The 26,691-nt window shown below is 38.1% G+C and overlaps 1 protein-coding gene across 3 annotated transcripts in view; it reads left to right on the forward strand.

Annotated features, from left to right (window-relative positions):
- NALCN (sodium leak channel, non-selective) overlaps nt 1-26,691 on the forward strand; it is a gene marked incomplete at both ends in the record, with an annotated part of 271,462 nt that overhangs the window by 97,247 nt on the left and 147,524 nt on the right. For all 3 annotated transcript variants that reach the window (XM_079779627.1, XM_079779625.1, XM_079779626.1), the window contains 2 exons: nt 13,084-13,251; nt 23,565-23,756. In XM_079779627.1, coding sequence (XP_079635753.1) covers nt 13,084-13,251; nt 23,565-23,756 — 360 coding nt within the window. The remainder of the gene's footprint in view (nt 1-13,083; nt 13,252-23,564; nt 23,757-26,691) is intronic.

Raw genomic sequence — 26,691 nt, forward strand, 5'->3', positions numbered from 1 at the left:
TTTGCAGTAACATAGATGAATCTTGAGAATATCATGCTAAGTGAAATAAGTCAGATGGAAAAGTCAAAACCCATATGATTTCACTCATATTTGGGATATAAAACTGAAAGCAACAATCAGAAAACAAGACAAAAAAACTCATAGGCACAGACAACAATATAGTGGTTACCAGAGGGAAAAGGGGCTGGCGGGTGGGGAGTAGAAAAGGATAAGGGGGATAAAATATATGGTGACAGAAGGGACTTGACTTTGGGTGGTGACCACACAATACAATATACAGATGATGTATCATAGAATTGTACACTTGAAACCTATATAATCTTATTAACCAATGTCTTTTTAAAATAGGCAATTATAATCAGCACCTATAATTTTGTTACAAAACCATCACACAAAGAATGCATTGTCATTAAAAGCAGAGAGAAATATGGACCCATAGTAATATTTGCAAGTGAATTTGTCATGCAGAGATTGAATGTTAAAGAAATTCCCATCAAGTGATTTCTGTTTGTCCTGATGATGAGGCAATGAATTGGGAAGGTTGTGGAGAAAGGAGAGAGGAAGTGGGTACTGTGGAGAATGCAAAACAGCTAACTAAAGATATATGAAATGCCATGTTGAAGATACAGCTAAATTTTGAGACTACAAATTTATAGAGATACCAATTTAGGCAGGTCTGTACCTTTCTTAGGCCTTGCATAAAGGGGAGAAATGCAACATTTAGATTGATCCAGCTTTAGAGTATTTTTAGGCTTATAGAGCTGAGAAACAAGGGACTAGGAACTTCGGGTGGCTGGCAAAGGAGTTGAACTGATGACGCTGTGGTCTAGGTTGGATATGAAAATAAGAACAAAATGAAAGAACAAAATGAACTATAAAGAGTCTTTAAATGGTCAAAGAAAGAACCCGGTATAGTTGAAGTGATAGAATAAGATTTTTGAAGAGCTAGAAGGTAAGATTTTGATCAGAGAATGGGACACAGGGTTTAGAATTTTAGAATAATTCTGGGTAAATACAAAATCTAGGGTTTTATATGGATGTAAGTGGCTTAAACATAATGATGGAGTTGAGACAGAAATAGCAAGGAACTATCAAGCTAGGGTGTTGGCTGAATCTTTACAATGACATTGAAGTCAATCCACATGAGGCCAGTTCTAAGGGAAAGGAATGTAGGCAGGGGCCTGTGGCAGTGACAGATAACAGAGGGCAGCCCCCAGGACAGTGTTGTAAGAGGATGTTTTAACCTAATGGAATACATGTCAAAGGGGCATGGAGGAGTACTGGATGGGGCACTCGTCCTCATCCACATGTTATCCTATGTGGGCCATATGGGGCACTGGAGCATGGGCATCCTCTTCTCAAAAGGACTGTGGGGGAAGTTATGCATTTGGGAAAGAACCAGCTGAGGCTAGGACAGAGGAAGCTGATTATGTGAGTGGAGATTGAGAATGTAGAAGGAATTGGTGAACATGGAACAAGACACCCAAAGGTTAGTTAAAGGCTCTGGTAGAATGAGGTGGAAAGTTAGGTGTGGTGGAAGAATTACACAATAATATTAGAACCAGAGATGAAAACTGCACTAATGACAAAATAAAAAACAGAAATGGCAACACATGATTGAGATTATGTCAATCTCTCTAGAAGGAGCAATCTGCTGGACATTATAGATTACATTAATATTTCTTCTGTAACCCAGCCCAAGGTGGTGGCCAGTCATACTAAATCAACCCTGTAGAATAAATATATACGCCATTTACTGGGAATGGAATGCTCCAGTAAATGTTACCTAATTTTTCCGCATACAAAATTGGTCTGTTTTCTAATGTGTTAAGCTCATTTATGATCATGCTGTAAAAAATTCCACCAAAATTTCTAATAACTTAATATTGTAGAATCTGCTAATACTATTTAAGTGGATTGGTAGAGTCCAGAGGTAGTTGATAAATCCTTGTCATTTTCTTTTTTATATATAATATTAGGATTTTTTTCTAACTTAAACCCCCCAGAAATATAAGATTGTATAGCAGAATCTAGTACATATCACATGTCTGTTAATTGTTGCCCCCTTCTCAAACCACTGAAAGTGAATTTGATTTTAATAAACTAGATAGTGGAGATTTAATTATCTGAATTATATAGGTATCACTATATTCTTGGACTATTGAAACATTCAGAATTGGTTCCACTTTGGTTGATTGATGTTGGGTGTCTGAGTGTTCCAAAGCATATTTGGTCTTTATTCGAATTACATTATAAATTTTCTTTGTATAGAAACTTGTGCTTGAATAAAAGTATTTTGTTTTAAATGAGTGTGGATAGGTTGTTTTAATCAAACTTAATTTTTAATAAAATATTATTTTTTCCAAAAAAGTTTATAAAGGTGGTTTGAGTTTAAGCCAAGGGTCAATAAACTTTTTCTTAAAGAGCCAGAGAATAAACATTTTAGGTTTTTCAGGCCACTGTGTAACTACTGAACTCCACCACTGCTGTGCAAAAGTGAGTGTGGTCTCAGAATGGTTGTGTGTCAGTAAAACTTTATTTATAAAAATAAGCAGTGAGCTTGATCTTGGTTTAAGCTATAGAAACTCAGAGCAGGTCAACTAACATCTCCATGTTTTAAAAGCAAACACAGTAAAGCTAATGACAATAATAGCTACCAATTTTTTTTGGACCTTCTATTATTTTGCTAAGTGCTTTAAAAGAATGTATTGTCTTATTTAGTCCTCAAAATGGTTTTAATGACAGCAGTCCAAGTTTATGGACTATAATGATACAGTACTTAAGGCAATAGCATTATGTAATATTTTAGAAAGTTTCTTTTTAAAATAGATCACAAAAAGCCATGAGATTTTAAGAAATAATTTCTTGAGCTCCCACATTGTATTCTAGAATAAATTATTTTGAAAATCCAAAATAAACCACTCAACCCATTAAGAGTCAACTTGCAGTATAAAAAAACATCCTTTAGGCATAAATAAAGCTTCTTGGCTTCTGTTGAGAAACTGGGAACTTTGTTACATTAGATTATTTAACCTTAATTTAAAATTAGTTAAGAGAGAGGAAAAACTTGCCTTTATTTTCTAGGCTATGCATAAATACAAAAAGGTAAAGATTTACTTTCTTTTGTAAGAGTTTTCATTTTGATCTAAGATAATACACTGTTATTATTAATATACATAAAATTACATTGTATAAGGAACATACTTTTAAAACGTGCATTCTCATTTTCTTAAGAAATAAGAAAATTTGAACAATACTTTTCAATTGCTATGTAAAATATATCTGTAGACTAAACTGTGCATTGAACAGAAATTTATCAGCACAGTGTTATTGACAGAAGATGAACAATTTTAAAAAAAGAAACTCACAAATTGATAGGAGAGATAGATCAATGAAGCAAGCAGTTCTAACAGTGTGTGTTTTGGCCATGTTTCTGGTAAAGAGAGGTTTATCTTGCTTAGGACTCCAGGATGTCTCTTTGGTCTCCTGTTTGTCTATGATTGCTATGCGTTTGAAGCATAAATGAGCCCATACTTTTTGAAAGTCATCTTGCAGGAAGTTATCTTTTCTAGAAAAGTAATTTCTGTGTTCCTCTGGAGACACTTGGTTTTAAGATATTTGTTAAAATGAAATTAAATGAAAGAGCCATTTATTTTAGTTCAAACGAAATCTGATACTCACATTTCAGCTCATTAATCACAAGAGATCAAATTAAGAAAGTAATTCATCTTGCCACAGCAGCAGTCTTTCATATTACCAGAAAGTTTTATTTTTCACTTTCTGGGAAACTTTAATTAAATATGTTTCTTCTTCTGGCAATAACTATGTTGTCTGTTTTTGGAGGATTGGGCAGGTCTTGATGGGTGAAAAAGAATAAAATAGTGATGTTTTTTACTATTCAGTGATCCATCTCAAAAGTTTGTTCTTTATATAGGATACTGAAGGTACACTACAGACTAAGTGTACATGATTTAAAGACACCTCTAGAATGACACAGGTAATCATTTCTTTGGGTGTTATTTAATCTGGATTTCATTTAAGAGAACAGGGTTACCCAAATTGAGTGTCTTATGACTTTGGTCCTATAACCTTCTTTTGTGATAAATAAGTATTAATTTTCTCATGAATATCCATACGTTTATTTGAAATTATGAAATAGAGATGGTAACACAAATCTTGAATAATATATTTTAAATATCTTTCCACATATGGTCATAATCTCCCATTTTATCTTCTCGGACCTGCCTGGCACAATCAGCTCATTTATAATTTGTCACCTATAAATGTGCACACATTAGTCATTGAATTAAAAGGGCAGAACAATTTTCATTGTTCCATTTATATTAAGCATGTCATTTTCCATTTTCTTATTTTTCTCCTTATATGCTGTTTTGAGAACAAATATGTTATTTTTTCTTAGAACAATAACCTTTAATTTAAAAATCTTCATTTCATTATTGATCATTTTCTTGGCAAGAGGGTTGGTTATAGTATATATTAAATAGCGTATGTGTTACTATAAAATGAAAATTTGAAGAAGAAATAATAAAATATGTTGTTTAATGAATTCATAAGAATACATTGCTGAAAATTAGTTAAACCGTACTATGATGATACTAAATCTAATATATCTGTAGAATATATGTTATCAACAGTGGGTGAAAACACCTCTTCGGGGTAGAAATTGGTTCTTAAAGAGGCAGAAAACATCTTATTCTTTCTTTATATAAAGCATAAATAGATATGTGAAATGCATAAACAGATATATCACATATCTGTGGTTTAAAACTGCCATATGGCATGGTCATTAGGAACAAAATATCTAAAAGTACTCCTTAAGGGGAGGCGATTAAATAAATGTTGAAAAATAGTGATTTAGGAAAATAGTAAGAATAAAAATTATGCTTTTTCATATATTGTTTTATGTGTTTTCATGTACTGTTTTCAACTTTTTTCAAGTAATGTGACAAAAAATATATATGAAAGTTTATGATACTCTTACAAATCTTGCCTTCACTCCTAAAAAAATGAGTGACACCTTGTAAGCACTCACAGATGTGTAATGTACTGAAAGGATACATGACAGAAGAAAGGTCCCAGGGCAGCAGAGTGAAGAGGCAATGGCACCCTCCTAGGCTGGGAGTGACAAGTGGAATCCACCCTCCCACAAGTTGCACTGCTGACTGCTTGGGATTGACAGAAAGTTCTGAGAATGGGCACATGCTCAGGTGATGCTTATAGGATATGCTTCCATAACGTGGGGACCAGGTGTCGACCCCTACATAGTTGAAAATCTGCACATGACTTTTAACTCCCCCAAAATGTAAATTGTCCCTCAGTATTCAAGGGGGGGGGTGGTTCTAAGATCCCCACAAATATCAAAATATGCAAATGATCAAGTCCCTTATATAAAATGGCATGGAACAATTCATAGAGTTGGCCCTCCATATCTGCAGACTCCCAACCATGGATCAAAAACAGTACAGGTACTCATTGAAGAAAAAAACCCCAAACCTGTGTATAAGTGGACTCACACAATTCAAACCCATATTATTCCAGGGTCAACTATACTAAAAAATGCCTGAAATATATCTGGACAGATTATCCAACTAAATATAAATACAATTAATTACTTTACTTTGCTATAAAAAAAAGACAGATGGAATGAGCTGTTTAAATAATCATAATTCATAATAAAATATGCAGCTGGATCCATTTGCATTGTTATTTGCTTGATGAGAAAACTCAATTTCAAAGACACTGCTTGCTGGTAGTCCAGGAATGGAACTTCCCTGGAAGCTGAATCACTACCAGGTAAATGGTGGGAATGGATTCCACCAGCCGGTGAGGAATCCTGACTTGGAGCAGCTTCCTTCTGATTACCACCAAAGGGCCATGGGTTGTTAGGTCACTTATCAAAAAATTGCAGTTCTTTCTGCTACCCCATATTTGCTTGAGAGTGTATAAAAACAAACATAGGCATGAGCAAGTAAAGAAAAAACATTTTTATTCCAAGGGACTCAGAAACTAAGGCTGAGACTCAGAAATCCAAGATGAACATCTAGTATAAGTTTCCTAATCAAGTAGAATGGATGGAAGAGATAACAGGTGGTGTTTTGTTTGTTTTGTTTTTGTGTTGTTTTTTTTTAATATCTTAAAGACATTATTTAAGCACAAACACACTTTCTGTAACTTTGGCTAAAATTTTCAAAACAATGAATTTTAAAAAAAGATATGGTCATTGTTGAGAGCTAATTATTAGTATGGGAGACCAAGTGGGAAAAAAATGATTAGAATCATGAGAGGCTAGTTACCTGGGTCAATGGTCGGCAAACTCATTAGTCAACAGAGCCAAATATCAACAGTACAACGATTGAAATTTCTTTTGAGAGCCAAATTTTTTAAACTTAAACTTCTTCTAATGCCACTTCTTCAAAATAGACTCGCCCAGGCCATGGTATGTTATGGAAGAACCACACTCAAGGGGCCAAAGGGCCACATGTGTCTCGCGAGCCGCGGTTTGCCGACCACTGACCTAGGTGAATAACAGCAGCCTGTGAAGGAAAAGGAGAATAGACAGAAGACAAATAATAATAAACAAGAGAAGAGCTTTTTCCTACACTGAGGAAAAGCATCAATCTGTAGATTAGAAGGACTCACTAAATCTTAAGGAGATTAAATGAAAAAAGAAAAAGAAAAAAAGCATTTCTAGGCATATCCTGGTGACCTTCCTTGGTTGCAAGCATAAAGAAAATACCTTTTGAATACTCTGAAATGCTTAAATAACCTGCAAGGCCAAGATAGGTAAATATGTTGCTCACTTGATGACTCATCTAAAATATTGGAAAGTAAAAAGTAAAAAGAACAGCAACTTAAGAATCTGTATGCAGCCAAAATATTCATGTTAGAGTTAAAAATGCCTTTTAGATAGGAAAGGATTAAGAGAGTATACAAGTCTTAATGTTTCTTTGAGGAAACTACTCTAAAGTATCATAAAATAAATTCACCTCAATTTACAGGACTAGATAAGAGAAGATGAAAGAAAAGTGGTGGGTATTGGATCTAAATGAAAAATGATAAAAATGTTAAATAATGACCTTTAAAAAAATCAAGAATTCAAGAAACTATAGTTTAATTTGTGTATGATTTTGGGAAAAGCAGGAGCGTGATATCGATGGAGAGCATGAAAGAAGGTGTGTGATATTGATGGAGAGCAGGATGATAGAAGTACTTTGAAATGTAGATTGGCAAGGGTGTGAGGGATATGTGAGTAAGCAAATTTACCTGAGAAAGGAGTTTACAATAATTCCAATTAAATGAAATAATAAAAAGTATAGGTTGGTTTATTATCATTAGGATAATCTGGAAGATTAGAAAAGCAGAGTAGAACATCTGAATTAGCAAGGAGGGAGTAGAAATCAACAACAATTTGATCAAGCCAGAAAAAACAAGAAACCGTTTGAAGATGAAATAAGAATGACATTCATACAATAAATAGTAAACATAAGACCAGCTATAAATTTGGTACATTAAATATGGGCAGGTTGAATTTTCCCATCAAAAGACCTAGATAATTTGAATATGTTTAAACACAAAACCAAGTATTTTTAGGAAACACATACGAGGTAGTTCCAAAAGGTAAAACAACTAAAAATGGCCCTAAATATTAAAACATCCTATCTAATAAAAGGGTAATATGCAAATTAACCATCACTCCATGACAAAGATGGCGGCACCCATAGCATCCCATGCCCCGGCCAGGGAGTGAGGGAGGGAGGGGGGATGGGAGGGAGGGAGGGTTGCAGACACAATGTGGGGCTGCTGGGCTGGGGGCATGCTCCCAGTTGGCCACCGTGCAGCTCAGGGCACACCCCCAGCCCAGCGGACAGAAGCCTAATAGAGAGAATGCGGGGCTGCTGGGCTGGGGGTGTGCTCTGAGCCACTGCCACATGGCTCGGGGTATGCCCCCAGCCCAGTGGACAGAACGCGGGGGGTCCTCTGCGCATGAGCTGTAGAGGAAACCCCTTTTCTGACCGCTCATTGGCTAAGCTCCCTGTATGCCGCCACTCACAGTGTTCTTGGTAACTTGGGTAATAAGAATGCAAGAAGGTGATCTAGGGTTTTTCCACCACACTCCTGGAGGAAAAAACTAAGGTCTGCTGCTGGAGGGACTAAGCAATATCATATCCTGCCCTAGCCAGTTTGGCTGAGTGGATAGAGCCTCAGCCTGCTGACTGCAGGGTCCGGGTTTGATTCTGATCAAGGGCATGTACCTAGGTTGCAGGCTCCTCCCTGGCCAAGGCCCAGGTCAGGGCTCATGCAGGAGGCAACCAATCGAAGTGTTCCTCTCACATTGATGTTTCTCTCTGTCTTTCCCTCTCTCTTCCAAGCTCTCTAAAAATCAATGGAAACATATCCTCAGGTGAGGAAAAAAATAATAATAAAGAAAGAAAGAAAGAAATGTCATATCCTATGAAAGAGACATCTTGAAAAATGCCTAAAGAAAATTTTCATTTTTTCATGGTGAAGGGACTGGAGTCCGTGTTGATGAAAACACCTTGGCAGCTGTGGCAGTGGCAGCAGCAGCAGGGTGATGGGGCTGGTGCCTTCCCCTGATCAGCCTGGTCACCTCCCACAGAGGGAGGCCAGACTGCGGCTTAGGCCAACTCCCCACGGGAAGCGGGCCTAAGCCTTCAGTAGGACATCCCCTTAGGGCTCCCAGTCTGTGAGAGGGGACAGGCTGGGCTGAGGGACCCCCCGCCCTGCCACAGTGCACAAATTTCATGCACTGGGCCTCTAGTTTAAAATACTTAGCAGAATGGCTAAAAATTAAGAAATAGTCTCAAGGGCAAATGATGTGAGTGCAAAATGCCCAATGGTCACTAAAGCCAATGGTTTCCCTGAGGGCATTTGCATATCCTTGTCACCTAGAACTTGTTTCAGGACTGGAGAAAAGGCTATGTGCAGTGAAATATCAGAGCAGAGATCTCATGTAACATCAGGGCACACGATAGTCTGTACCTCAATGAAAGTAGGAAGTAATAAGGCAAACTTCTGTCTTGACCTTGACCCCACGTGGGTGGAAAAAGAGTAAGCTTTACTGAAAATGTGTAGGCACAATCCTGCCCTCACATGGGCTTGGTGGTCCAAGTCACATTACTTTTAGGGTCTGAGAAACATTAGCTACAAAATTGATTTAAAGGGGTACCAAATATGTAAGATAAGCCTTGAACCCTGACAGAACCAGTCTTTTCTGGAAAAAAATGTACTTTAAACACAGTTCTTAAAAATCTAGAGGAAAATGATGATTTCTTGGAAAAGGGTCAAATTGATGGACAAGATATGAAACATGACAGAAGAACCCTGGAAAGCTTTAATCTACCATTACAAAAAGGAATGGATCCACTGGTTTTCCTACTGCACTTTACCAACTTTCAAAGATGAAATATTCCTTATTTTATTTAAGCAATTCCAGATCAGACAATGGAAAACTCTATAAGTTTGATAAAACTAGCATTAGCTTAATAAAACATGACATGATAGTGTAAAATTATAGGCCAATTTCATATATAAAAGTAACTACAAACATTATAAAGAAAATATCCTATATAATAAAAGCCTAATATGCTAAGTGTCCAACGATTTTCGACCGTTCAACCAGTCTCTATGATGCACACTGACCACCAGGGGGCAAATGCTCCGACCGGTAGGTTAGCTTGCTGCTGGGGCCCAGCTGATCGGGACTGGGCGAGACAGGCCCGACACACCCTGGAGCCCTTCCTTGATCCCTCCCCTGCCCCAGTCGTGCACCTGTGGAGTCTTTCAGCTTTGCCTGCACTCTCTAGCAATCTGGGACCCCTCGGGGGATGTCGGAGTGCCAGTTTTGGCCCAATCCCTGCAGGCCAGGCCAAGGGACCCTACTGGTGCACGAATCCTTGCACCAGGCCTCTAGTTATTCAATAAAATCCAGCAGATTAGCATTACCATTTAGTGTTTATTCTAGGAATATTCAAATGGTTAATATCAAGGGTTCTTGTAGTACATTTCACTACCTCAACAAATTGAAGGCTAAAATTCTTTAAGTAGAATTGAAAAAGAAGAGAAGCCCTTAAACAGAGTAGAAATTAATTATCAAAACTCACTGCAACCATTTTGTAGAAATGCTGAAGAAACTTTCATGGAAAATGAGGAGCATGGATTCCTCTTATTCCCACTTCATTATTTACTATATTGCTGTACAGCTGTATCATTATAGCTAATAAAGTAATCCAATTAACCTCAAAATCAATCTTGAAAAAATATTAATTTTAATTGCAAATGAAATGTACATATTTTAATAAAGCCCAGGAGTCCTTATTAAAAATATTAGTAATAATAGAAGACTCTAGTGAGGTGATTACTCTTCACTGGAACTAACTAGGTAGAATGGTAAAACATAAATAAAAATTAAAAAGGTAAAAAAAAGCCTTTATATTAGTAACTGGAATATTAAACTCATAGAAATAAATTTCACAAGAAATAACATCTCTATGGGGAATTTTTTATTTAAAAACGTAGTCCAAATAAATAGAAAAACATACTGTGATCCTGGATATGACAGGTTGATAATAATCCTTCTAAAGACCTGTTATGTATGTAAAGGTAAAGAAAGTAATCATAAAGATAGAAATATATGACCAGATAAAATTTAAGTGCTTACAGAGCGAATGCCACCAAAATTAAAAGTCAAACTATTGACTAGGGAAAAACTATTTGCAGTTCATATAGCAGACCGAGATAACTGTTCTTAATATCAACAACCCCAAGAACTAATAAAAAAGACAACACCACCATAGAAAGTTGGCAAGGTTATGAATAGAAAAACTGTCTTAAAAATAAAATAAATCTAAATAATCAATACACACATGAACAGATAAGCAAAAGCTTGATTAAGTTTGATTACATCTGGTAATGGTACATATTTAGAATAGGAAGCACTTTCCTACCTTGCTGGAAGGCAAATGATTTTCTATAACATTTTAAATGAATTTATTAATACTTTTTTTTTTAAAATATAAAGCTCCATAAACCTATCCTTTGCCCCAGCAATGTTAGATTTGAGATTCTTTTTTTAGACATGGAAGTTCAATAAATATGGATATTGTATAAGGATGGTTAATGTAGTCTTGTTATTGAAGCAGCAAAATGCTTAACATTTTCCCCGATGATTTCTTATCAAGGAAAAACTATTCTTCAATGAGTCATCAGGGAGAATGTTGAATTAAATAAACATTGAATGCTATGGGAAATAGGCAGCTGATGAAAAGAATAATTAGGACCAAATCTCTTATCCCAGGAGGGTGGGGTGGTTGTCTATGATTGTTGGTGAGTGAGAAAAGCAAGTTGCAGAGTGACATATAAAATGTAAGCCCATTTATGTGATTGTACATATATGTTTAGATGAGACAGGAGATGTTAAGAAGGAAATATGCAAAGTGGCTCACAGGGGAATTTGTTAATACTGTGTATTTAGGATTATTTAACAGTTCAAATGTATTACTGTTTTATATTTTTTAAAAGGACATGCCAATTCAAATTAAGAAGCAACTTGAGTCTACAGAAGTGCTAGATGGAAAAGTAATGTTAATTTCTTCCCTACATCCTATTTAACCACTTGTAATGCTTTTAGTGTTTTATTTCTAAAATGTTATTAAAATTCTGCTTTTCTCCACATTTTTCAAATGTGAGTGGAAGAAAATCCCTTCTGATATCCTATGTTGGCCTAGAAAAAAGGAAAGGGAGCTTTCTTTCTTCCAATAAATCATCTGGTATCTCCTCAGAGGGATATGTTATGACTGATTCCAATACTCAGCCTTGTGCTCTTCAATTAGTAGTTAAGCTGGTATTGCACATTTTCATTCCAGTTGCAATCTTCTTTGTAAAATGAGTTTTCTTACCCATAGGACAAGTAAAGAAATAATACACACTATATTTACATGTGTATTTTATAATATTGTTATTTGTAAAAACAAATTCATAGAATTAATGTGATAGATTAAGAGGTTAAGCTAATTCATTAATATAGTAATTTTGATTATTAACTAATAATATGGACATATAATGTACTAATATGTTAATGTATGTGTGCATATACACAAACATAAATTGCTTGGTATAGAATATATCTTTCTCTATTTGTTTGTGGCCCAAAACATACCGGTAATAATATTTAAACATTTATATATTAGTTTAATTTTGCTTACTAATATGTAAGTTGTTTTATAGTATACCATGTGCATTATAGAAAATTTATCTTTAGAGTAAACAAATTATATAAAAATATAAAAATGCACCCTTATAAACTGATGAAAAAAATAGATCCAGAGACCTAGAAGCATGGGACAGACTGACAAAGTTCAAAGGAAAGGCGGGGTTGGGGGCGTGGCTGAGGAGAGCTTAACAAGGGAACTTGTATGCATATATGCACAGCCCATCAACACAGACAATAGTGTGGTGAAGGCCTGGGAGGGGCAAGTGTAGAGTGGAAGGGGTCAATGGGGAACAAAAGCAAAGGGGACATCAGTAATACTTTAAACAATAAAGATAAAGTTAAAAGAAAAATGTTCCCTTTCTGTGTATATAGTAATTCTATCAATAGAAATGACTTTTAAATATTACCAAATAGTGGATAATGAAGAAATAATGCCACTTACAAACATGTAACATTCTAACAAGTTTTCTAATTACTTAAGATATATTTGGTATGCTAGGTTCTAGTTGGTATGTTTCAAACTATCCTATATAATAAAAGCCTAATATGCAAATTGTCCCCACAACCGGGAGTTTGACCAGGAGGCGGGGCAGGCGGCCAGGGGAAGGGAGCTGCCCCCCTCCCCCCAGCCGGCGGCCGCTAGGGACCCTACCCATGCACAAATTTCATGCACTGGGCCTCTAGTTAATTTAAATAAAATGTCATTCTAGATTATTGTGGTCTCTTCATTTTATATGATAGTGGCTGAAATTTATGCACTGACAAATATTTAAAATATTTTTTTAAAAATTATACTTTTAGATTTCAATTCCACTGTCTCTTTGTTCACCTAGGTGGCTTTTACCGTACTTTTTGACTTGGAAGCACTTCTGAAGATATGGTGTTTGGGATTTACTGGATATATTAGCTCATCTCTCCACAAATTTGAGCTATTACTTGTGATTGGAACTACTCTTCATGTATATCCAGATCTTTATCATTCTCAATTCACATACTTTCAGGTAATACAAATAATGCCTATTTGTCTTTAGATATTTATTTATTCCAGAGAAAATACTAGTCACATTATAATAATAATTGTATAAGTTTATATATAACAGTTATGTATAATTATTAAATGCACACTTAAGATAGGTCTGATGACATCTTAAATACCCAAAATAGTATGTTCATAATTGTAACATTGTTTTTAAAACTCCTGAAAATTCATAGTAATAAATGAAGATGTTTTAAAAATACAGTTCATAAATTAGCACAATGTGAAGATATGTATATTACATATACATTGTTATTATACATCTATGTATATGTCAAATTTTAAACTACATAAGATGTTGACACACTTTAAAGAGTAGGAAATAAGAATTTAATTCCAAGTGGAAATCTCCCTTTTGTGTTTTTTTGTTTGTTTTTAATCCTCACCTGAGAATATGTTTTCATTGATTTTAAAGAGAAGTAGGGGAGAGAGACGGAGAGAGAGAGAAACATCAATGTGCGAGAGAAACATTGATCAGTTGCTCCAGTATGTGCCCCCAGGACCGAACCCATGACCTGGGTGTTGTGCCCTGACTGGTAATCAAACCCAAAACCTTCTAGTGTACAGGATGATGCTCCAACCAACTGAGCCATTAAGCCAAGGGAAGATCTCTCTTTTCAATAAGCCAACATATGTTTACTCAACAGTGACTTACAATTAAAATAACAAATAAAACTTACCTTAAAAATTGTAAGTCAAACTTCATTATTTATATATGCCTATTTCTTTATGATGATTAAATAATAATACCTGTAATTATTTATAATAATTGGATATCTATTTTTTCAAATGTGAAATCTTAAAATATATTACTTTATAATTATCAGTAAACAAAAGTAATTATTAATTATGCCTTTCATGATTGTTTAATAATAGCAATGTACTCATTGTTCTTTTGAATACTTGCTCAAAATAATGAAGTATACATATGTGATATCCTAAATTTTAAAATCTCAAATATAGTTACTTTCTGACTAAAAATTGGTCATTTATATAATTTATTATGGAAATATCATAATATGCATTATTTTCTTAATAATTATTTTAAAATTGTTAGAGAACAAAGTAGCAGTAAAATTTAAAGAAGTAATTCAGAGAAATAAGATTCCAACTTCTTAAAAGAAAGAAAATGCATTCCAATTTCATTGATTTTATTTATTGGTAACACCAAAGCTGTCATTTTCAGAGCTGTATTAACTTAAGATGCTATAACCTGAAAACTCATTTATTTACTTGGATAAAAGAACATGAAAATATAATTCATAAAAATGAAAACCAAATACACTTCAACATAAAAAGATGATCTTTGAAAAATCACCACTAAGCATATTGAAATCATAGAGGACTATCATGGTTTAAGCTTTTAGTACCATCAACATCTTTGCACATAAATCCCTTGTCCCATGTTGGGTTATATCCTTGGCCTTGGTTACCTAAGTGAGATGGCTGAGGCAAGAGATATACACATGTTCAAAACTCTTGATACAAATGGGCTTCCCAAACATTCATGCATTATAGGCCCGTTGACACTGCTATCTAGCTTCACAAAATCAACATGAGCATGTAGTGCTTACCTTAGAGAACCATTATAGATAATTATAGAAAATATGCCTGATAGTCAAAAGCTACATGATAATTTAATATAAACCTATCATATCAGCCAAATTTAAAAAATACTGATGCCTATTTCAACAAGGATATAGTATAAACTAGAAGCCCGGTGCACGAAATTCGTGCACGGCAGGGGGTTGTCCCTCAGCCCAGCCTGTACCCTCTCCAATCTGGGACTCCTGGAGGGATGTCCCACCAGGATCGGGCCTAAACGGGCAGTCGGACATCCCTCTCACAATCCAGGACTGCTGGCTCCCAACTGCTTGCCTGCCTGCCTTCCTGATTGCCCCTAACCGCTTCTGCCTGCCAGCCTGATCACCCCCTAACCACTCTGCTGCCAGCCTGGTTGATGCTTAACTGCTCCCCTGCCAGCCTGTTTGCCCCCAACTTCCCTCCTCTGCCAGCCTGGTCACCCCTAACTGCCCTCTCCTGCAGGGTTGATCACCTCCAACTGCCCTCCCTTGCAAGCCTGGTACCTCTCAACTGCCCTCCCTTGCAGGCCGGGTGCCTCCCAACTGCCCTCCCCTGCTGGCCATATTGTAGTGGCCATCTTGTGTCCACATGGGGGCAGCTATATTGTGTGTTGCAGTGATGATCAATCTGTATATTACTCTTTTATTAGATAGGATAGAGGCCTGGTGCACGGGTGGGGGCCAGCTGGTTTGCCCTGAAGGGTGTCCCGGATCAGGGTGGGGGTTCCCTTGGGGTGTGGGGTGGCCTGAGCGAGGGGCCTGTGGTGGTTTGCAGGCCGGCCACGCCCCCTGGCAACCCAAGGGGAGGCCCTGTTATCTGGAATTTATTTTCCTTCTACAATTGAAACTTTGTAGCCTGGAGCGGAGCCAAGCCTGGGGCTCCGGCAGCCATTTCTGTGGCAGTTAATTCACCTTCTACAATTGAAACTTTGTAGCCTTAAGTGGGTGAGCCCGGCCAGGGTGTGCAGAAAGCTTTGCTTCCCCTGTTGCTGGCAGCAACCCTGGCCTGCTCTCTCAAGCTCCATTCTGCCGCCATTTGTTTGAATTTGTTTACCTTCTATAATTGAAACTTTGTAGCTTGAGTGGAGGCTTAGGCCTGCAACGGCTATGGAAAGCTTGGCTTGCTCTGTTACCTGGGAAACCTTGCTCTCTGTGGCTGTAGCCATCTTGGATTGGGGTTAATTTGCATACTCACCCTGATTGGCTGGTGGGCGTGGCTTATGTAGCGGAGTGAGGGCAAGAAAGGGCAGTTGAGGGGGACCCAGGCCTGCAGGGGAGGGCAGTTGGGGAGACCAGGCCTGCAAGAAAGGGCAGTTGGGAGTGATCAAGCCTGCAGGGGAGGGCAGTTAGGGATGACCAGGCTGGCAGAGAAGGGAAGTTGGTTAATTTGCATATTACCATTTTATTAGAGAGGATATATTTAGGTTTTGAAAATTCTTATAGATTCTCACAGATAATTTTTGTAAAAATGTTAGAAATAGATCAAAATTAGAATTCTTTATGAGATAAAAAACATGGAAACTGTTTAAATGGTAAATATTTGAGGAATAGCTTAGCAAGTCATATGTCAATTTGACCATAAAATTAATAGCTGTGATGAATTTGCAATAACTTAGAGATATTATTGTTTTATTTAAATGCAAAACAGTATAAAATCATATAACATCTAAAAATGACTGGAAGGTAACTTGGTTTTACACAGGAAATACTATCTTAAGTCATTAACAAACCATTGGATGGCTACTAAACAAATATCTATCTATTCAGCACCTACTACAGATGAAGAAACAGAATAAGAAGAAACAGGAGATTATAATATCTAATACTCTCTGGAAAACAGTTTAAATATTTAAAAAAAAATTTAAAGTAAAAAATGACTGCAAAGAAATAAACCAAAGTATTACAAATTATTAATAGTTATTATCTATGGTGTTTTTCTACTAGTATGTTTTTACAAAATATCTAGACTTTGTATTCATGTTTCTAATAATTTTATATAGCTATAGTCACATAATACGCAATCAATGAAATTTGAAATTTTACTTGTGTCTTTAATTCTGGATTATAATTTGTAATAGTTTATATTAATAGTTAAGTGATTTTCATCGGTATCTCTCTATACATGGCCATGGGTATATTTTTCTAATGAAATAATTCAAACCTACATGCTTCAGTTATTTTGTGGCTAAAAAAAAATAAATCTCTCAAGAAGCTTGGTTGTCACAGGATTTTTTGCAAATTCACAGATGAAGAACCTATTGTACCGAACAGACTGGCACCTTGTGGCTCCACTTTATTCTCTCTTGTTGGTCCTCACACTTCTCATTTCAGTGGACCTTTCTTCGTTGTCTTGGCAGCAAGTCTTCCCTTAGTGAATTTCATATTTTTCATAATTAAATGTGAAGTCAACAGTTTTGTACAAAATGACTCCCTTGAAAATATCAATTATCTCTGAGACTAATTATTGGTGCTATTCATCTATTTATTTAAATGATATTAACTGAGCACATAGTATGTGCCATGAACTGTTCCAGATACTGTTGGGAGAAAGGTGAACAAGGCAGTGAAGTTCCCCACTTTAGTAAGCTTAAATTCGAGGGGACAAACAGTTCACAAATAAGTATACTACAGAATGTAGAATACAAGCGCCAGAAATGATATAAAAAGGAACAACCTTAGTAAAAATGATAGAGGTTGTGGGATGGGGTGTCATCCTATCTAATAAAAGAGTAATATGCAAATTGACTGTCACTCCAACACACAAGATAGCTGCACCCATGTGGTCAAAGATGGCTGCCCCCATGTGGACACAAGACGGCCACCACAAGATGGCCGGCAGGGGAGGGCAGTTAGGGGTGACCAGGCCTGCAGGAGAGGGAGTTGGGGTGACCAGGCCTGCAGGGGAGGGAAATTGGGGGTGACTGAGCCTGCAGGGAAGGGCAGTTGAGGGGGACCCAGGCCTGCAGGGGAGGGCAGTTGGGGGGGGTGACCAGACCAGCAGGGGAGAGCAGTTAGGGGCGATGAGGCTGGCAGGGGAGGGCAGTTAGGGGTGACCAGGCTGGCAGAGAAGGGAAGTTGGGAGGGAACAGGCCTGCAAGAAAGGGCAGTTGAGGGGGACCCAGGCCTGCAGGGGAGGGCAGTTGGGGAGACCAGGCCTGCAAGAAAGGGCAGTTGGGAGTGATCAAGCCTGCAGGGGAGGGCAGTTAGGGATGACCAGGCTGGCAGAGAAGGGAAGTTGGCGGGGAACAGGCCTGCAGGGGAGGGCAGTTGGGGGTGTGACCAGACCAGCAGGGTAGAGCAGTTAGGGGCGATGAGGCTGGCAGGGGAGGGCAGTTAGGGGTGACCGGGTCAGCAGGGGAGGGCAGTTGGGGGAGACCAGGCCTGCAGGGGAGGGCAGTTAGAGGGGACCAGGCTTGCAGGGGAGGGCAGTTAGGGGCAATGGGGCTGGCAGGGGAGCAGTTAGGCATCAATCAGGCTGGCAGGGGAGTGGTTAGGGGGTGATCAGGCTGGCAGGCAGAAGCGGTTAGGGGAAACCAGGAAGGCAGGAGGTGAGCAGTTGGGAGCCAGCAGTCCTGGATTGTGAGAGGGATCCTAGATTGGAGAGGGTGCAGGCTGGGCTGAGGGACACACACCCGCCCCGTGCACGAATTTCGTGCACCGGGCCTCTAGTTTTAGATAAGTTGTCATGGAAGCTCTCTCTGAAGAAGTGATATTTGAGCAGAGACTGAAAGGAGTGAGAAGCATCCATGAGAAGCTCAGGGAGGAAGCATTCCAGGTAGAAAGAACCACATGGCACCTGTCCTGAGGTGCAAACATACTTGGTTTGTTCAAAGAGTAGCACCAAGACCAGTGTAGCTGGGCGGGGATGAACATAGGGCAGCATTGTCCTATGGGAATTAATAGTCTTTAAAAATGCTATGGTTCTAACATACCGGGATAATTGTGACACCGACTGGTATTCATTGTGCATTTACTATGGGCCAATCACTGTGCTGAGTGCATTGTTTCTTTTGTTTCTCATAACAATTATGTGAGCTAGACAGTGTACATGTAAACTGAGGTCCCAAGAGATTTGAGAGCTTGCCTAAGACCACATAACTAGCAAATGGTAGAAACTCATCACCAGCAAGTTTAATTTCACAGCTCATATTCTAAACCACACAATTTCTACAGTACTTACTAATCAAACGAATAGTCTCTAAGAGAGACTTAGAAATGTGACCAGGAAAATGTGACTTGGGAACTACTACAAAATGTTCTACAGACCTTATGTGTGAGAGTATCAGTAGGAACACAAAAATCAACATGTTGGGTAGACAGAATAAAAATCATACTTCTCCCCAAATAAATGAAAAGGCATAATTATAAGGATTTTGGCTTTCCTAGGATGCAAGGTTAATCCTTTGAAATTGTTGATGAAATCACCAATGTGGGAGTTGTGTTAAGCTCTGTTTCTTCCAGCTAATGAAATATTAATTTTTAAAAATTGCACAGATGTGCATAGGCTGTTTTTATTAGAATTTGGGATAGGATTCAAAATTACAAAGGAAATTCTTTAAATATAATTTAAATGGGGAAAACACACAGTACTAAATTTGAGCTATAAACCAGTTAAAATGTTTCTGTAAACTTGCCTATATTTAAATATTAACACTAGATACCTATCATTTATGTTTGAGAATAAACAACTCTAATAAAAATGTGAAATCTTCCCAGATTAGTATTCTAGGTATTAATATGAATATGAATATGAATATCTTAATGGTTTTTATGATAAAGCTGCTTGCTTGTTATTTTGAAAGATAGCCTCAGTGTAATGTTCTGATTTCAGAATATACACTTAAAGTATTATAACAGGAAAAACTGGTAACTTAACCATATATGTAATATAATGCTTAATTTGAAGGACTTTAGCATGAAGGAAATATACATTTTCTAGATTTCTTTAAACATTTGTCTATTTGTTTACTAGACATGTGGCTAGAGACCATACCATTTGTGTTCTTCAGACAATAGGCATGTGTGGGAACCATGCCAGGTCCCAGGATAGTCAAGGCGGGTGGGAGCACAGAGGCCTTGTTATCAATACACCAGAATGGCCAAAGGCTGCTCTAGGCATGTGCCTAAACAGGATGTTCAAGGACTCTGAGCCTGGGAATCCTAATCAGGCTAAGATACCATGAGCGGGTGCAAGGACACAAGGTACACTGTGCCCTTCTGTAGCCAATATGATTGATGTCACTATTGGCACGAAGCCCTCTTTGTGTAAATGGTATCAAAGTAGGTTACTGACCAGCTAGTTGGCTGGAGTAGGCTGGAGTGAGAAGTCTGCTGGAGAATGGAGAGAGAACAGCTGGGATGGAGTGTGTGAAGAAGTCTGCTAGAGAGAGCAGCTGGGCAGGAGAGACAGGAGAAGCTGCTGAGCCAGGGAGCTCAGGAACCACTAAGATGTGAGGCGGTGAGTCTAGGATGCAGCCTGCGGCTGCTTAGATAATAGCTGTGGGTACAGAGACTGATGCTGCTTTATGGGAAAGATATGCATTTACCACCCCGTGTCCGGCTGCCTGCCTGTATGGACTTTGCTGTGAGGACTGTTCTTATCTGATGGCTATATGGCCACTGGCTTCTGCAATAAAGACTCATTCTTGTATACCCACAACCTCTCATAGCTGATACCCGGCATCCTAGGAGGTCCAGCCCCAGGAAGAGGGTCTCGGACCCAACACCTTCTGTCTAGTGAGCAGAGGATAAAGGAGGAGCTTGGACTAAGTTCCCAACAGTTAGTGCAGTGGGCAGGGTTCAAGTAGGAGCCAGCCCTGGCATAGTCGGTTAGGAGAATTTAGAAGAATACATGGACTCACAGGCACGCAGAGCCAGTCAGACCAGCAGAGCTGTGTGGTGCTCTTGCTGCTGGCTCTGACAGCATGATAATGTTACCTCAATATTTCCTGCTAATTCAAAGTTTAGGGGGCAAAATTCAGAGGCTAAAATTGTATTATTGGGACTCAGTCACTTTTCTTCTTTGTTGCTACCATTCTTAAGCTGACTTTCTCCATGTAGTGGCAAAAATGTCTCCCAGAAGCTTGAAGCTTATGTGATTCTTACAGTTATACCAACTGGGAACAAAGAAAGGGGACACCTCTCATAAGTCCAACAAATGTTCTGCTGAATCAAATAATTGTGAATACTCTGGTCAGGCCTGGATCTCAGGGATTTGGGAGTCCCCTTATGAGTGTAGTAATGATTTGTCAAAGAAAAATCAGGGAAAGCAGGAAGCTAGGGATGCTAGAAAGGAAAATCCAAATATATTTTATTTTTTACCCTGGCTGGTAAGCTAAGTGGTTAGAGCATCAGCCCTCACCTGGAAGGGTCAAGGGTTCAATTCCTGGTCAACAGCCATATCTGGGTTATAGGTTCAAACTTTGATCCTGGTCAGGGCACATGCAGGAGGCAACCAACCGCACATTGATATTTTTTTCTCTCGCTCTTTCTCCCTCCTTCCCTCCCTCTTTTCCACTCTCTCTAAAAATATCCTCAGATGAGGATTAACAAAACAAACAAACAAACAAATTATATATTATTTTGTATGTATAAAATTAAAATCTTGGTTTTTAAAGCATTTCCTGTTTCTTACTGTATTTTAAAAATATTTTTATTGATTTCAGAGAGGAATGGAGAGGGAGAGAGAGATAGAAATTCAATGAGAGAGAATCATTGATCGGCTGCCTCCTGCACACCCCTTGAGCCTGTAATCTGGGCATGTGCGCTGGACTGGAATTGAACCCAGGACCCTTCAGTCCACCTGCCGATGCTCTATCCACTGAGCCAAACCAGCTAGGGCTCTTACTGTATTTTTAATAAACTATTCACCTTTCTTCCCTTAAGAAGCCTTCACAGATAACTTAAGCTCTTACTGATATTGAATCAACTCAGACTACCATACTACTTACCATATTTTATTTATGCCAAGACAATTTTCCTATTTTAATACCTCTAAATTTGGGGTCCATCTTATAATGTTGCCTTTAATTGGCAACATTTTTTTACTTCTCAGATGTACATAAAAAGTTGATAACATTGTAGACTGAATGTAAAATGTTACTTTTCCATATTTTATACTTCAACTTTTAATTACATTCTCATTTATATTTTTAATGCTATAGATATTTTTATACTTCCTTTGTAATAATAGCCATTGAATATATTTGTCCAACACAATGTGTGGCACATAACAATCAATCAGTATATGTTAAATGAATGAGAAAATAAATTTATTAGTTAGTTATCGGTGGGAGTTTTTGCACATATAAATATACACACACACACATACATATACATGTAAAACATATATGGGTGTTTTGATAACAAGCTAGGCTAATATAACAAAGATTTAAAAATACAAGGTTTGCATAAGATTGAAGTTTGTTTAGTTGGTGGGTGTCCAGGGCAAGGAGTTGGCTCATCTCTGTGTGGGCATCCAGGAAGTTGGTCTTTTGTGTCAGATTGGATTCATCATCTTCTATTCAAGGCTTCTATTTTTGGTCCAAAAGGTATACTTCAATTGTTTCCATTTCCCAGCCAAAGAAACGTATAAAAAGAGTATCCAGGGCAGATTTATTTATTTTTATGTGCTAAAAGTTGCAAGAATCACTTCCTTTCACCTTCCATAGGCCTTAACCTAGTCTGCTGGCCATACCTAGCTCCAAGTGAGGCTGGAAAATGTAGTCTGCAGCCCTAGGTAGCTCCTTCCTAGGATAAAATTCAGAAAGTTCTATTTCCAGGATGGAGAGAATGGATATTAGGGTAGCAGTCTCAGCCTTACATAAAGGCTCCAAGACAGAAGGTTTTTAAAACATTTTTTATGAATGTACACTAACACTTGGGAAGTTTTACTTTATTAGACAACTAGAGGCCCGATGCATGAAGATTCGTACAAGAATGGGCCTTCCTTCCTCTGGCTGCTGGCACTGCCTTCGCTCAGGCCAAAGCCACCTTTCTGCCTTCCCACGCTGCTCAGAGGCCTGGAGCGGCTGTGAAGGTGCAGAACGCCTGCCCCCGGCCACTCGGCACCTGTGTATGCAAATTAACCCGCCATCTTTGTTGGGTTAATTTGCATACTCACTCCTGATTGGCTGGTGGGTGTCACAAAGGTACAGTCAATTTGCATCTTACTCTTTTATTAGTATAGATGAGTATTGATACTATTGAACTACATTTTCCTCTATATTTGAACATTAGAAAAATATCAATTTTATTTCAACATGTACTAGTTAATACCATTTTGAAATATATGTTAAAACAGTTGTCACCATTTCTCTTCATTCATTCATTTGGAATTTATTGAGTTGTTTTTTGTTTTGTTTTTTTGGATGTTTTGTTTTTCATCTTTTAGTTTTTATTTTTAAAATTTATCTTCATTGAAAGTATTACAGATTTCCCTCTTCATCCCCCATTGACCCGCTCCACCCCTGTACCTGCCCCCACTTCATACCTACTGTACTGAGTCCTTGATATAGGACAGATAGTGAGCTAGACTGATATCTTAGTTACTGTATTGTGAATTTTTCTCTCTAGATGCTTAAGTGGAAAAGTGCAATTTTATAAAGTGCTATGAAAAATGAGGTTTAATATGAACTTATTTAAGATTTAGTGTAAACAAATGATCGAATATGTATGTTCTTCTCTCCCCCAATAGGTTCTTCGGGTGGTTCGGCTTATTAAGATTTCACCTGCGTTAGAAGACTTTGTGTACAAGATCTTTGGTCCTGGGAAAAAGCTTGGGAGTTTGGTTGTATTTACTGCCAGCCTCTTGATTGTTATGTCAGCAATCAGTTTGCAAATGTTCTGCTTTGTCGAAGAACTGGACAGATTTACAACATTTCCAAGGGTAAGAACAAAAAGATGTGGTTGAAGTCATTATTCTTGTTATAGTAATAATGATTAACATCAAAGTAATTTCACTTTAACAGTGGTTCAATCATATTGTCATCTTTTTGATAACTTGGAGTAGCTAGTTTTAATATTTAAAATGGTCTCTCCTGCAGGGTGCAGGTGTTTGAGCACATGTGCAGCTTATGCACTAATTCTATAATTCTGGAAATAATCTAATGGAATGAGATGCTGAGACCAGTAAAGATTGAATGTAGGATTCGCAGCACCTATAAATGAAAACATAATAGAATTTTAAAATAAAGTTTGCTCTTTTCTGTTTGTGAGAGTTAACATTTTAAAATCTGTTTTACAGTTCATATATTTTCATGTCAGGTATAATCCAGAAGGATGCTTTTGAATTTTAAACTCATAAACTCTTCTAAAGATTTGAAGAGTCTTTAGATCATCTAGTACATGCCTCAGCATTGTCATTAGATTTCACTTACGCTTAAAAGGAAGTTAAAAATAAATCAATCCACAAGCAGAACTCATGTAGAAGATTTAGCCTCTAACCAGAGGGATCCTGAAAATTAACTCCATGTGGATCTAGAAACATTAAACGTTTAATGGCCAAAATAATGTATATATCTTCACCATAAGCTGACATAGTAAATTCTATTATATAAGAAAGATAATATTGGGATAAGAGTCATATATATATATTTTAAGCGTTGAGAGCAAAGATATCTGTATATATAATAGCTAAACTAATTAACCTGGGGGGTTGTGTTTTTTTTTAACCTGTTGCTAAATTTGTTACTCATCGCCAAGCATTTGTTGAGTGCCTGAAAGAGCCAGGCAATGTTGGTGATCCTGGGCTATAAATACAACTAAGTCCTAAGCCCTCAAGAAATTGTTGGTTGAGGGAGGTAACCAGTAAGTAAACATAAAACCTTGATAAAGGCAAGCACAAGGCTCTGTGGGAGCTCAGAGGTAAGATCCAGAACCAGAAATGGAAAAACCCAAGAAGCGAAGGCCTGTGACATCTCCCTCATTATCCAGTGGTCAGGTGTTGAGGTTGGTTGGTTAATGACAGTATGTGTCAAAGCACAGCACATTAAGAGAAGCCATTTTATATAAGAAAAATCACATGAGGCTCCAAAAGTAAGCTAAAAAAAAGTAAACTTTAAAAATCAGCAATTGTTTATATTATCTTTACTTGGGTCCAGGCCATGGAGGCTGACTACCACCAATTACATACATAGAGCTATGGGATGCAGGGAGACTCTGAGAGAACCAGCCATGAGGAAAGGAGGAGTCCCACAGAGGAGGATGAGCCTGACTTAGCAAAGGGGACTTAGTGTTGGTGCCAGGAAAATACTTTTTCTCTGGCTGTTTCTCAAACCTGATCTTGACCTAGCCATCCAGGTGGCATATTCTCTCTAGGAAATAGAACTGGATGTCAAACTAAACACTGGTCTGATTGGACCTTACTGTATCTTGGGCTCCAGTAACATGCCATCAAACCCTCCTAAGAGGATTGAAAGGTTCGGGGTTGAGCCGGGGTCACACAGAATGGACTCAAGGCTCAGTGTAATCAAAATGATAATTTATTCCAGGCACCTGGGTGCAGGTAGTCTGACTCAAGAAAGAGCCAGCGGTGAATTGGGGAGGGAGCAGGCTTTTTATGCGCTCAGGGAGAGCTGCAGATGGGGCTGTGGCTTGAACCAGGTATCAGGACCATGCCCGCATCGTAGTTTTATGGCCTTGTCCTTTGTCCTTCTGTTGGCACCTGAGGTCCTTTCTCGGGGGGCTGTGCAGGGGTGATGGTCTTCAGGAATTTCTAAAATAACCACTCAAGGGGAGCATGTTTGTGAAAGGCTTGGCCAGCAAGCCAGGTTCTTTCTTCCACTGCTGTCCACTTCTTCCAAGACCCCCATTAGCTCCTTTACCTTCTATCCCATCTGAAATGTCTGCATAATTCTGTGTGAATAATTTGGCTGCAAGTAGCAGAAAACTTGACTCCAACTGACTTAAACAATTAGGAAATTTATCTCACAACATTCAAGGGATTAATTAGATTCCAGGAAGCCAGGGCTCTGAATTCTCTCAGGTGTTATTATGGGTTGAATTATATACCTCAAAAGATATGGTGAAGTCCAAACCTCAGGACCCCAAAATGGGACCTTATTTGGAAATAGAGATCATCGAATTAAAATGAGGTCATAAGGGTGGGTCCTAATCCAATATGACTGATATTTTCTAAAAAGGAGAGATTTGGACACAGACATACACAGAGAGGAGGTCATGTGAAGACACATGTGGAGAAGATGGCCATGGGATTGGTGTGGCATCTACAAGCCAAGAACCTCCAAGGACTGCTGGCCAACACCTAGAACTAGAAGAGGCAAGGAGAATCAGAGGGAGCCTTCAGAGGGAGCATGGACCTGCCAACTCCTTGATTTCTGACTGCTAGCCTCCAGAACTGTGAAATAAGACATTCCCATTGTTTTAGGTACCAGTTTTTGGTACTTAGTTACAGCAGCCCCCAGCAAACTAATGCAATTGCCTTCTCCACATATTGTCTTCATGTTAACAAAATGAATGTGACATTTCCAGGCTCCATGATAAAATCTAGAGGGGAAAGGGGATCATCTCTGCCTGGGTCTCCTTAGAAACAAGGACACCTTTCCCAGCACCATCCCCTCTTCCGGCACAATTATTTTTCCATTTTCCTACCCTCGGCAAAGTTGCTCTCCTGTCTTACTGGCAAGATTCAATAACTTGGTCACTCCTAAATGAATCATTGGCAATATGGCTGAAATAAAAATGATAGGCTTAGATTAATCATATGGCAAGAAATGAATATTTCAAAGACAACCACAAAAACCCCTAGAGTGGTCAGAACCAAAAGCTGAATAAAATTTTTCTCCTTTACCTCTATGTCAAAT

This window comes from Cnephaeus nilssonii (assembly GCF_951640355.1).
Source record: "Cnephaeus nilssonii genome assembly, chromosome: 8".
Lineage (NCBI taxonomy): Eukaryota > Metazoa > Chordata > Mammalia > Chiroptera > Vespertilionidae > Cnephaeus > Cnephaeus nilssonii.